Source organism: Aphidius gifuensis, linkage group LG6, assembly GCF_014905175.1.
Source record: "Aphidius gifuensis isolate YNYX2018 linkage group LG6, ASM1490517v1, whole genome shotgun sequence".
Taxonomy (NCBI): Eukaryota; Metazoa; Arthropoda; class Insecta; order Hymenoptera; family Braconidae; genus Aphidius; species Aphidius gifuensis.
The window spans coordinates 14326494-14341218 of record NC_057793.1 but is presented as its reverse complement, the minus strand read 5'-3'; the positions used below and the strand labels follow the sequence as shown (position 1 = coordinate 14341218).

The 14725-nt window shown below is 29.3% G+C and overlaps 1 protein-coding gene across 6 annotated transcripts in view; it reads right to left on the bottom strand.

The window, feature by feature from the left end:
- LOC122859541 (mushroom body large-type Kenyon cell-specific protein 1) overlaps positions 1-14725 on the bottom strand; it is a 119655-nt gene that overhangs the window by 48234 nt on the left and 56696 nt on the right. For 5 of the 6 annotated variants that reach the window (XM_044163190.1, XM_044163193.1, XM_044163191.1 and 2 more), the window contains one exon: positions 6904-7631. In XM_044163190.1, coding sequence (XP_044019125.1) covers positions 6904-6997 — 94 coding nt within the window. In that variant the 5' untranslated portion in view covers positions 6998-7631. Of the gene's footprint in view, positions 1-6903; positions 7632-14725 lie in introns of those variants that run through there. The other variant, XM_044163194.1, reaches the window with a different exon arrangement.

Here is a 14725-nt window from a genome sequence, read left to right as displayed (position 1 = left end):
AACTCTTGGCCGCTGGAGAGTCAGCCGAAGCTTGGCCAGTGATGGCAACCATGCGTTGGCCGTTTAAGGATTCAAAAGCTTGGCCAATGGATGGCAACTAAGCAATGGCCATTAACGTATCAGCCAAAGATTGGCCTATGATTGGCAAACAAGCAACGGCCATTAAAAGTCTACCAAGACTTGGCCAATGATCGGCAACCAAGCAATGGCTATCAATGTATCAACCAGAGATCGGCCAATGATTGGCAACCAAGCAACGGCCATTAAAAGTCTACCAAGACTTGGCCGATGAACGGCAACCAAGCAATGGCTATTTATGTATCAGCCAGAGATCGGCCAATGATTGGCAACCAAGCAACGGCCATTGAAAGTCTGCGAAGACTTGGCCAATAATTGGCAACTAAGAAATGGCCATTAATATGTCAGCCAGGGAATCGCCAGTGATTGGCAACCGAGCAATGGCCTTCAAAGAGTCAGCCAGGCTTGGCCCATGCATTGTTGTTTAGGGCTGGACTTGAGATCGATACCAGTATCGGTATCGTCTCGTTCTCGTATCGTCTCGGTTCTTGAGACGATACCGAGATGATACCTAGGATTATTGACTAATATTCACCGAGAGTCTCGGTGGTATCGGCAGTATCGGTATAATTATTTTTTAATTTTGATTTGGGCTTGTCCGGGCTAGCGGGTTTGTACATACAATTCTCTCATCATCGGCGCTGCTGGCCATGAGTTTGTATACAATAAACCCAGTTAAAAACAAAATAAAATATCCAATTTATGATAATAAATTGGAATGAGATAAATAAAATTTAAAAATTTAAAATTTAAAAATAACCAATGTTTATGTTAGCAAAGCGATGCGTTATAGTATTCTTTTATACTTCGAGCTATGTGAATGTGACGTATGGTTACTCGTTAACTGTTGATACTATTACCCTGGTAGAAATATAGAATAAAATCGAGGTTTACACGAGGTTACCATGTATCGGTATATATGGTTATACACGTACCTCGGGCCCAAACCTCGGATCGAGGTTAAATTTCAACCACTGTAGACAGAACAATAAATAAAATATGATTGATGTCATCCCACACGGAAAAAAAGTATATAATTTATATATAAAATATATAATATAATATAATATATTATAATAATAATTTATATATAATAATTATATATAACAATTATATATAAGATTGGGTGAAAACGTGTATATAATTTATATAAAATTTATATATAACGATTTTATATAATAGTTTATATAAAATTATATATATTTTTTATATAAATTTTATCACATTCTCCCCCTCCTCTCCTCCTCCTCCTCCCATGAATTGTTTTTATTCAAAAGTTTTCTTAAATTTTAATTTAAAAAAATCAAAAACAAATCTTCAATCAGGATTCGAACCCGGGACCTTCTGGGTGGGAGGCTAGTACTTTACCTCGAAGCCACAAATCTTACGATAGATTTCTATAAAAATATACATAAAAATATGACAATTCTAAACTTTTTTACTCTGCTGTTTTGATCACAATTCTATTACTGACTTTTATTCAAATATATAAAATTTTGATTTTAACATCTCTTCGTTCATATTATTATGAAAAAAAAAAATAAAATCGGTATTAAAACCAGAAAGTAAAAAAATTGAGAAAAGTCATGTTCTTATTTATATTTTTACAAAGATCTATCATAAGATTTGTGGCTTCGAGGTAAAGTACTTGCCTCCCAACCAGAAGGTCCCGGGTTCGAATTCTAATGGAAGATTTGTTTTTTGATTTTTTTATATTAAAATTTAAGAAAATTTTTGAATAAAAACAATTCATGGGAGGAGGAGGGGAGGGGGGAATGTGATAAAATTTTATATAAAAAATATATATAATTTTATATAAACTATTATATATAAATTATATATAATCGTTATAAATAAATTTTATATAAATCATATACACGTTTTCGCCCAATCTTATATATAATTGTTATATGTAATTATTATATATAATTTTATTTATAAATTATATATTTTTTTTCCATGTGGGATAAAAAAAAAAAAAATATCTCAACTTTCAAACATAGATTATACGTGAATGTTATAGATACAATTGAAACTCATTCGAATCATATTGAAATTTTAAAAAAATAAATATTATACTTATTTATTTTTTACGGAATAATAATTATATATAAATTAATATTTTTATTTTTTATATGTTATTTATATTTATTTATATTTATTTCTTTATATATTTCATTTTTAATTAATCTTTTAAAAATCAATGTTTTTGGAAATATAATTTTTTTTTTAATACATTGAATTTTTACCCTATGTATACCACCGATACCGAGACGATACCTCACTCAATTATTATTTTACCTACTCATTTAAAGTAAGGGTCTAATAATATTTATCAAAATTTTAGTCAGTATTGTTTTAAAGCATAAATATTAACAAAAAATCCTCTCGAATTATATTTTTTTATTGAAATTTCTTGAATTAAAAAAAAAAATTTTTTTTTTGACGATATTATTGTATTATCGTGAGGGAATTATCGTATCATATCGTCATATCGTCACGATAAAAATTTGCATTATCATATCTTCTATCGTGATTATTGTATCATATCGTATCGTGATTATCGTCTATCGCAGCAGTGTTGCTTTTGTTGATTTTCAAAAAATAGTAGTGATTTTGACAAACTTTAGGATTGGTCTTATTTAAAAACTCCGAGTCTCGTTTTTCAAAACTTTTTCCGTACCCAAAATTTTTATCCTGAGTTGCTATGTTATAAATTTATTTTTATTAAATTATATCATTATTATCATTATCATTTTATCGCTAATAATAGAAGGTTCAAGAACTCAATGTCGTTGATATTCGGAATTTTCAGTTGAACTATATTTCCTCTATCAGTTTGCATTTATTTGATAGATAAATAAATTAGCAAACAAATGAATTAAAAAAAAAAAAAAAAATTTTAATTTATAATATTTTTTATTAATCATTTTTGGTTCAGGTTTCCTGATCTGTAAATCTGTAAATCTTAAGCATCCTCATTTTGATCTCACGATTTATTTTAATTTAGATTTAAATCACAAAATTAAAGGCCGCACAATCATTTGTTCCTGACTAGGTTTTCTGAACTGGATCCGATTTGAAATCAGGTTTTCTGATCCGATTCAGATACGAATCTGACTTGAATTTCCACCCGAATTGATCAAGATAAATGTATCAAATTAATACATTTTTTGATATTTTTACTGTGATCGACTCTTGATCGAGTCTACATCAGGCTACCACTATTATTATGGATGTGATATATGGGTTAGTTGAATGCTATCCTGACCAGGCAATCTGTAGAGCGAAAAAAAAAATTGATATTTTTGTGTAGACCAGATCGCATCATTTGGCCCGGATTAGGTTAGCTTCATGAGACCCTTAATAAAGAAGCCGGATTCAATCCGTATCAGGACTCGATCAAGATAAAAATATCAAAATAATTCATTTTTCGAATGTTTGTACCATGATCGAGTTTTGGTCCGGTGTAGATTAGGCTAGTTATCCAGAATATGATAAAACTATGCTGATATGAATCAGATAAGGATATGATATAGATACCTGAATAGAAAAAGGCGTAAAATTTCTTGATCAAGCCTTGTATCAGGCTACCTTGAATGAATTTACACTCAGGATATTGAACATTTTTACGATCAGGTCATTACTGTAGGGGTTGAAAAATATTGACTTGAACTATCAATTTTTTTTTACGGCATGTAAAAAGTTCTCTAGAGTTTTTGCATAGCAAAGATAATTATTTCCCACCGTCAAGAATGAACTAAATTAACGCATTTTGATACCAAAAAATGTAAATATTAATTAGTTCAATGATCCAGAAATTGAAATCAACGGTAAAGTACTGCTTTTTTCTCCATCAGTCTTAATTAATCAGAAGTTTCCAAAATTCAGCAGAAGTGTTCGAAAAAAATTAATGCAAGTGTTTTCCATTGGTTAATGGACAAATTTAATCAATATATTAAAAATAATTTGACACATACCTATCATCTATTCAAATTGATGCCTATCTAATTGGTCAGCATTTGAAATCACTACGGTAAATTAAAGTTTTGTTCATTTAAATTTATCATATATCAACACACATGTATATTCAATAACAGAAAATTGATTCATGTTTATAACTCTAGTCTCTATATTTTTGTTGTTTCAGAATAAAAGGAATTATTAATGATAATAATATGAACCATTAACTTTTTTTAAAAGAAAAATCAGAAAGTAATAATGTATGTGATAGAGGTTAAAGAAAAAAATACAAAAGCTAGCTATGACTTTTTTTCTAATCACACACAGGATACATTGTTTTGTTGACCACAGTCATTTACAATATTCGTAAATAACGTTAAATTTCAATCAGTTCCTCTATTCAATAGTTCCTAACCTACCTAAATAACACTCACCCAAAACACCACCACTACTACACTGCCACCACTACTATGTTTTTCAGTTATAAAAAAAACATCAACTAGTACAAATAACCATGAAGTTAGAACAGGTTTTATAATATGTTCTCCATGTATGTTCTTATGCAATTTTTGTCTTTTATTTAGTTTTTTTCTTTAGTTCATTTTATCGATGTGTTGTCTGTGTATGATAAAGTTTCAGCCGAGTTCATTTTGCAAAGTTCTTATAATGCAATCTATGACGTGAGAAAGGACCTAAGTTTAGCCGGGATGCGAGGTGAAAGCGAAGAAAAAGAATTTAGTGGGGATAAAAAGGTAGTGAGTGAGTCGACGCTATGACGGCGATACGCACTGTCGGACTGCAAAAAAGGGGTTACAATGGAAGGGAAATTGAGGAGAAAATGTAGGGGTTGGAATTGTAAAAGGGAGTCAAGACGATTAAATGAAAACAAGGAAAACAAAAATACTAACACGTACGTACTCTAAACACAAAAATACGTTAAACAAACTATTTATTTGTATTATGACTCCAGATGTTCTGAAAAATACGTCAGACCATATATTAAATACGTATTTTATTTAAAATAGAAAATATATTTTTCAGAATTCTTGGGATGCTGACGAATGTTTAAGATTCATGATGGCTCCAAAAACGTCCCTATTTTTTCGAATTTTTCCTACCTTCAATCCCCAAAAATCAAAAATACCCCAAGATTAAAAAAAAAAAACTGAGTTTGACATGATTTATAATTCTGATTGTTTCTCTTGTCATTTTTGTAGCTCAAAAGATGAAGTTCATCGGAATTCATTGTGGCATCTCAATTACAACCTTAGTTAATTTATATTTTCTTGTTTGAAAGGGAAAACATAATTCGACAAAATAGAAATGTCAATTCAAAATTTTAGCTATAGTCGAAACATATATCCTACCATTAAATTTATATAAAAACGAGTTTTCTCGAGCAAATATAGTGTTAACCGATACAAATGATGTAGAACCCTACCCAAGTGGAAATTTAGTTAAGGTTCTGATCAGAACCGGATCAGGAAACCTGGCCAGGTTGTAGGGTTAGAGCCAGGATACCTGAACAGGAATGGATCAGGATTCCTGACTAGAATATAACCAGGAATCCTGTTCAGGAACGGATCAGAATGTAACGCTTTTTTTTAGGATTCTGATCAGAATCGGATCAGGATCAAGTAATTTAAAAAAAAAATTGTTTTTTATTATTTGATGTTTTGTAAATCGGTTAACTAATTTACTATAGCAATGTTAATGATGAAACAGATTGAAAGATAAGATTTTATATACCTAACATAACTTAAATTACCTAACCACTAGCAGGACGCGAACTCGGAACTTTCAGATTACAACTACGGGCCTTAACACGCGCGGCCATGTCGTCTATCGATGATCTGATGTGATTTTTTGCTTTCATAAATTACATCAGCAAAAAAAAACTTAAATTAGAATTTGCGACGTAAATTTAACGTAAAAATAAAATATAACAATTTGGTAAATTGTCCGTTGTCATTTTGTTTGAGAATTAAAATTAAAATTGAATCCAAAAAATATTTATCCTGATAGTATTCTTGTCAGAATCTCATCAGGAAACCTTATTCAGGATATGCTCAGGTTTCCTGTTCCTTTTCTGAACAGGGAAACTTTGTAAAAAAAGTCAATTTATTCAATATATTTATCCTGATAGTATTCTAGTCAGAACCTGATCAGGAAACCTTATTCAGGATATGCTCAGGTTTCCTGTTCCTTTTCTGAACAGGGAAACTGAATGGAAAAAATAAGATTTTTTTTTTTCATTCACCCTGATAGTATTCTAGTCAGAATCTGATCAGGGAACCTTATTCAGAATACGTTAATGTTTCTTGTTCCTTTCCTGAACAGGATTGAATAAGGTCACCTGACTTAAGGAAATCTTCAGGTATCCTGACCAGATTCGAGCCAGAAATGAGTCAGGTAACGCGGGCCACACGCCCCAACAACAAACGTTACCAGATCTTTTTTTCAATTGGAACATTGTGAACTATACTAGAATAAAAAAAAAACTCAATCGTATTACATTTTACTATGTGCATAGTTCATATAATTCTTTGTTCAAAAACGTCCTCAAGTACCAGAAAACATAGTAAAAATAAGTCTTCTTTTATCGTGAAACTAATTATTTTTTTTTACAGGGTAATATTATTTTTCACCAAAGTACAACACTGAAAATTTCTGTTACTGAAAACTAATGTGGCTGGTTATAAAACTACTTAATTTGACTAATCCGTTTCAGTACTTAGTGCCAGAGCTATGGCAGCAATTTCTACTGAAAAATTCTATTCATACACTTTTTTTTACTAGCGACATCAAAGTGTTACTATAATCTTATTCATCTGGTGTCATTCAATAAAAACTGTCACTTACCAACTACGAAGACCATATTTTTTGTCCATCGCAGCAATTCCCTTCTGATATGTCTTCGTTCCTGTATACATCGGGCATAGGGGCAATCCGCCATTTTTAGTAAAATTACATCTTAGTATGGTGATTGTTTACGCCTTTCAGGTTGTGTATCATTGAAATATTCTCACTCACTATCGAATTTGAAGATTATCACTATCATGTAAATAGGAGTTTTGGAATTATTTTTCACTTAAAAGATTTGGTTAAATTGAATCATTTTCTTCAACTTATGAGTGGCGCGGGAGATGATAGACAAAATATCCCAAATAATCTGAAGTTTTGAGGAACTTGAGTTAATTTGATTCACTTCGTGTTTTCGTTGTACAGGTCACATGGATTCATCGGGTGAATGTATGAATCATTCGTATGCGTTTATAACACGTGCAAATTTGTACTATATTTTTTTCAATTGTATTATTATATTCATTCTTTTATTACAATGTTTAATGTCTATCTAGTTCTTTTTTTCGCTGGTCCTCAGCTTTTTCTTTCGTCACCTTCTTATCTCCCGCGCCTCGATTAAATGATTTGCCACTACTGACACAGTTGTTACTAGCACTGACGTTCAAGCTGCAGTGATATAGATTTTTTATGTTTTCGTTTCGTGTTTTCGAGACGTTTAAAAATGTGATTGTATACAAAAACCATTAAGATGCTTTGCAAACGTTCTCCATAAATGATTGATTTATCTGTAAACATAAAAAGAATTATTATTCTCTATAATGTCAAAAATTTATATTCAATATCTTTATTATGACGATTTTTAATTATGTTTATCTAATTTTTTCAACTTTTATTCCATTAGAATTACTATCTATTCACCTTGCACCGTGTCTCCTCACCTCTTTACGGGGGGGGGGGGGGGGGGGGCACGGTGCAGGGTAAAAAAAATGATAACTACACTGAGAAAATTTTTTGACGAAAAAAAGAAGAATATTTCTCGATAATAGAAATAAACTTCTTGGCAAGAAAATTTTTGAAAAAAGAAATAATTTTTTTTTATATAAATTATAATTAATTTGTAAGAAGAAAGAAAAAAGTCTTGAAATAATCGAAATTTTATTATTTCATACAGATGGCGTTTTGTGTCAAACGATAGATCATTTTCGTCAAAGAAAAAACTTCTAAAAAGTATCCCCACCACGCCTTGACACTAACACTACTACGTTCCCTATAATAGACTACATTCTTGTTTCGAACGGCAGGGGGTATTTTTTAAGGAATAAACTTCTAAAGTTATGCCACAATATGTTTGACTCGAATAGTAAATGTTTGATAGAAAATTTTTATCGTTTTTTTTTAAATGAAGTACCATTTGTTTTAATTAATAAATTATTTAATTCAAATGATAATAAGCTAATGTAGGAAGTAGTACTTGGCTTTCAAATAAAAAATTCGACATTTCTTACAAACAATTTAAAGTTACAAACAATTAAATTATTGTTTAATACAAATCAATTTTAGTTTAATTTAAATAATTAAAAGTTTAATAAATTTGGAAATAATTAAAAAAAAAATTATTGAAAAAGAAATTTCATTTTTTATTAATTTTTTTTTCTGTCATTTATATTTATTCATCATTAATTTTTGTTTGTCGAGAAGGGTCTAATTATTTATTTATAGTTTTTTTCATTTATTTATTCCTAAAAATCTACCTAAATACTAAACTAAATCTAAATTGCCGTAACCGGGATTCGAAACCTAGACCCTCGAGTAGGGAAGCGGACGTCTTAACCGCTGCGCCACGTCATCGCATGTTGAATGTAAAATTTTATTTCTTGTACTTGATGAACCTGGATATTAGAAGAAAATGTTAATGGTTATGTTTTATTTTTTTTTTTAATCATCGTATATCAATTATTTAAATATCAAAGAAAAAAAAAAATTTATTGTTTTATTATAATAAATATAATGCATGTAAAAAAACTTCCTTAGACATAAAAAAAAATTGTTTTTTTTTTTTTAACTAAATTATTTTATTTTTCATCATAACTGAGAGTATTAATTTAAATATAAAATTACAGTTTTATTTAATTCTAATTGTCTTAATAACTATATTTTCTAACAACATTAAATATTGTTTTTATATATACTTTATTTTATTATACTCTCAGTTATGATGAAAAATAAAATAATTTAGTTAAAAAAAAAAAAACAATTTTTTTTTATGTCTAAGGAAGTTTTTCTACATGCATTATATTTATTATAATAAAACAATAAATTTTTTTTTCGATATTTAAATTGAAGGTTCGAGTAAGCGTCGCAGTTGCCAGTGTCGCGTTGTGCTGGGTGAATAGGAAAATTGTATTGAAAATAAAATAAAGTCGTCGATAGAATTAAATCATTATAATTCCAAATAAATTTTTTTTTATAATATTGTTAATTTAAAATATAAAGAAATTTTGAAAAATATTTTCAATAATAATCTCAAGGTATTACTAACTTGAATTTAAAGCTGACAACAGTATGTATTGAATCGTATTTATTATCATTGTTTAATTTTTTATTAGATGTCGATGTTCGGTCTTGAATGAAAGTGAAAAATGATATTGAGTAACTTGTCAGTGGCAATATTGTTAAGCAGTATCGTTTATAGTTTTTTGATATTTTTATTAATTATTGACTGAGTTATTAATTTAACAACAAATTGCGAGCTACCGTTACGGCTATATATGCGTGATCGTCAGCCCCCTCTCTCGCGAACGCCTATGTTCACGCGCCTGTATATCCATATAAATACAAACAGTATGCGCGCAATTTGTTGTTAAATTAATAACTCAGTCAATAATTAATAAAAATATCTAAAAATTTCTATAAAACTTCTTGATATACTGCTTAACAATATTGCCACTGACAAGTTACTCAATTATCAAATTTCTCCGACTCTTTTTTCATTCAAAGTTAGACAAATTGAATTTTTCATCGACATTAAACAATCATATAATAAAAATTAAACAATATTAATAAATACATTTTTTAATCATACTGTTGCAATCGGTAGCTTATAATGAAGCTACAGTAAAAAATTCAAGTTAATTTATTAATTTTTAAAGAAGTTACCTTGAGTTATATTATTGAAAAAAAGTATTTTTTTCGAAAAAAAAAATTTCGTTTATATTTTTTATCTCGTTAACTAATTATTATAAAAAAAAATTTATTTGAAGAAAATTATGTATTTTTTAATTCTATCGACGACTGTATTTTTATTTTTTTTTATTTTTCAATTTTAATTTTTCCTATTTTTCACCCACAGCAACATAGCGTTTTCTTGACTTCGAGCGCTCGGCGAGTTATTGCATCCGGACCCTCAATTGATATACGATGATTAAAAAAAAAAATAAAACATAACCATTAACATTTTCTTCTAATATCCAGGTTCATCAAGTACAAGAAATAAAATTTTACATTCAACATGCGATGACGTGGCGCAGCGGTTAAGACGTCCGCTTCCCTACTCGAGGGTCTAGGTTTCGAATCCCGGTTACGGCAATTTAGGTTTAGTTTAGTATTTAGGTAGATTTTTAGGAATAAATAAATGAAAAAAACTTTAAATAAATAATTAGACCCTTCTCGACAAACAAAAATTAATGATGAATAAATATAAATGACAGAAAAAAAAATTAATAAAAAATGAAATTTCTTTTTCAATAATTTTTTTTTTAATTATTTCCAAATTTATTAAACTTTTAATTATTTAAATTAAACTAAAATTGATTTGTATTAAACAATAATTTAATTGTTTGTAACTTTAAATTGTTTGTAAGAAATGTCAAATTTTTTATTTGAAAGCCAAGTACTACTTCCTACATTAGCTTATTATCATTTGAATTAAATAATTTATTAATTAAAACAAATGGTACTTCATTTAAAAAAAAACGATAAAAATTTTCTATCAAACATTTACTATTCGAGTCAAACATATTGTGGCATAACTTTAGAAGTTTATTCCTTAAAAAATACCCCCTGCCGTTCGAAACAAGAATGTAGTCTATTATAGGGAACGTAGTAGTGTTAGTGTCAAGGCGTGGTGGGGATACTTTTTAGAAGTTTTTTCCTTGACGAAAATGATCTATCGTTTGACACAAAACGCCATCTGTATGAAATAATAAAATTTCGATTATTTCAAGAATTTTTTCTTTCTTCTTACAAAACAATTATAATTTATATAAAAAAAAATTATTTCTTTTTTCAAAAATTTTCTTGCCAAGAAGTTTATTTCTAAATGTCAGAAGTTTTTTTTCTCAGTGTATTGTAAAGTTTACTTGCATCGTCAATTTTCAATATTTAGTATCGGCCTTGTAAATTTTTCATATGGCAATTTCAAAAGTTACTATGGTACAAAGCTAAAAGTTCAAATTGCTGTCAGGCGGCGCTCATCGAGAAAAATTGCTATGACCCATATCAAATTCTAATACATTTCCCACACGTTTCCGGATTGCTGTGGGCCATAGTAAAAATTGCGGTGTTTTTTCAGTAAAAAAAAAAGAAAAAATCTATCCGTGTATAGTTCTGCTACATCCGTGCCGTATGTAGTGCGTGAAAAACCCTGAAAGTAAAAAAAAAACTATGTAAAAGTAAATATCATGGCCAAGCAAAGGACCAAACCTGGCAAAATATTGCCAAGGCTTGGCATGTAGTCCTGGTCTATGCTTCGGTCGAGACCTGGGAACAAACACTAAATAAAGCTCGGATACCAGTACTCGCTCGAGCGTTGACATAGGGACGTTGTATATCAATGGTAAGCACGACGTACAACACGCGTAGGGATAAGGACCAAACACATTTTTTCGTCTGTAGTTGAAAAAGTTTATATAGAATATTGCTGAATTTACTATCACTTTGTACTTTATTACACGTTATTTATGATAATTATTATTATGTTTATACATGTTTCTCAACTTGGCTATTTCTTGACCTAACTCGGGATTCGAACCAGGGTTTCTGGATTTGAACTTCGATCGTTTACCCAAATTGCCATTCAGGTATAAAACAGTAGAAGAATCGAAAATGTCTATATATATTTATTCTCTTTTATTCCCTCCTTCTTTCATGCTAGCATAGTGAAACTAACTACAGACCTAATAACTTTTACCATTTTGTATATAGTAACAACTACGAGTTGCATAGCACATTTTAAAGGTTTCCATAGTACGGTTCATTTTCCAAATGTACCCTCACGGTCATGGTTAATTTAAACACACAACATAGTAAAAAGTAACAAGTTTATGGTTGTTCGTATCATTGGTATAGTGAAGACTATCTATTGAACAAGTAAAGTCTACTAAAACCATAATAAAAACCGGTTTTACCTCAGCAGAGTAGTTTTTACTATGTTACTATCGTAAAACTTAAAATGCACATCGTAAAAAAAATTATAAAAAATAATATGTTAAACCATATTTCCGAAAACGTCCCTCAGTACTATAGTAACATAGTAAAACTAATTATTTTTTTTTTACAGTGTACTAAACGAATTTTTAAAGCTGCCCACGGGATAAAAATTTTAAGTACGGAATAAGTCTTGATTCGAGGCCTGAAAAAGTATGGAAACAGTATTAAGAGTATCCGAGGTAGGAAGCTAGTCCAACACCAGCAAATACATCGTGAATATTCTAGCCTAGACACAGGCTTGTGTTCCCAGGCTTGACACAGTCTTGCAAAAAAAATTATAAAAAAATATAAATAAACAATTATCATTAATTTATAAATTTGACATTATTATTTTTTACGCGATACAATTTGAATTAACGATAATAATATGAACGAAAATGAACGGCGCAACGGCCCCCCACGGAAATATTTTATAAAAATTTTGCAAAAATTATATAAAAGTCATTTTATAAAATCACTTTGTAAAATATGGGCAAAAAAATTAAAAAAATTATGTAAAAGATTTATAAAATTTTGATAAAAATTTCAATTTTTTTTTATAAATATTATATATAAAATATATAAAAAGTTTGTAAATATTTTATAAATTTTTTGTAAAAATTTATCAGTTTATTTCGAGTATTCACTTTCTTTTTTGTCAAATTTTTATGAAAGAATTATTTAAATTTTCAGAGAATAATTAAAAAAAAAAACTTTTCAACGAAGAATCAAACCCAGACCATCTTGATGACAAGCGGGTGCTTTACCACGATGCCACAAATCTTTTAAGAATCTTCAATAAAAATGTACATAAGAATACTATTTTGTTAATTTCAATTACTTTTCAGTTTTAACTGTACTTTTCCATCGATTTTCATACGAATCCATATAAGAGTAATCAGAATTTATTTTTCAACATATAAATATATAAGAATTGATGAAAAAGTATGGTTAAAACTGAAAAGTAATTGAAATTAATAAAGTAGTATTCTAATTATGTACATTTTTATTAAAGATTCCCAAAAGATTTGTGGCATCGTGGTAAAGCACCCGCTTGTCATCAAGATGGTCTGAGTTCGATTCTTCGTTGAAAAGTTTTTTTTTTCTAATTATTCTCTGAAAATTTAAATAATTCTTTCATAAAAATTTGACAAAAAAAAGGGGGGGAGGGGGAAGTGAAAATACTCGAAATAAACTGATAAATTTTTACAAAAAATTTATAAAATATTTTAAAAATTTTTATATATTATATATATAATATTTATAAAAAAAAATTGAAATTTTTATAAAAATTTTATAAATCTTTTACATAATTTTTTTAATTTTTTTGCCCATATTTTACAAAGTGATTTTATAAAATGACTTTTATATAATTTTTGCAAAATTTTTATAAAATATTTCCGTGGGGGGGGGGGATCGATCTTAGGTCTCTCACGTGGAATTCCAATGCTCTATCATGTCAACCACCGGGGTATTCATGAAAGAGTCAGTCAAAATTTTTTATATGAATGAATTTATTCGAGAGTCAATTATACAGTCGTTATAAAAGCCTGGCACAATAGTCAAAACCTAATAATTGTTATTTAAAATTTCTATTTACAATTTATAGATCTAATTAATATAATTTTTTTTTTTTTAATTGAATATATGCACGAGTCAAGTCCCCTGTCAGGCTTGGTAAAACGGGCTTGACACAAGGCTCGTGTGAGGCCGGGGAAAACAACGAGGACAGTCTTGTGTCAAGCCTGTTTTAACGAGGCTCGTGTGAGGCCGGGATAAACAATGGGCATAAACTTGTGTCAAGCCTGTGCTACCAAGGCTTGATACACGACCCTCGCACGAGTCTGGCACAGTTGTTCAAGCCCGAGAACTCCTACTTGGGATGGAAAAAAGCATGAAAAAGTACGAATTTAAAGACAAAAGTATTATTTTGATGGTATGGAAAAAGTCCTGATATTCAAGACACAGTATTTTTTTTTTGTCAGAGCATTCAAATTTGGTCTGGAAAAAGTATTTAAATTTAAGACTTTTCTCTGGATATGTTGTGAACACTGAAAAGTACCGAAAAAGTCTGTACACAAACACACACACACACACACACACACACGTTGGGAGAAGTTGCTTATTTTAAAAGTGTTAGTTTTCTAAGATTTTTTTTTTTGCGTAGTTGACAAAAACAAAATTGAGGTATATTAGTGATTTTTATAAGTAAATTGTCTATAGATGAATAACATCGAAAACGTATACGGAGAAATATGTATGTAGCTTTAACTCTTTTATATCTATATATAGTCAGAGATTTTTGTATAGAGGACTAGAGCAAAAGAAGAGGCAGAGCACGCTTCATATGCAACAAGAGAAAGAAATGGCGATCAATAGGTAGATAATTGGTAAACATCCTTTCATTCGTTCC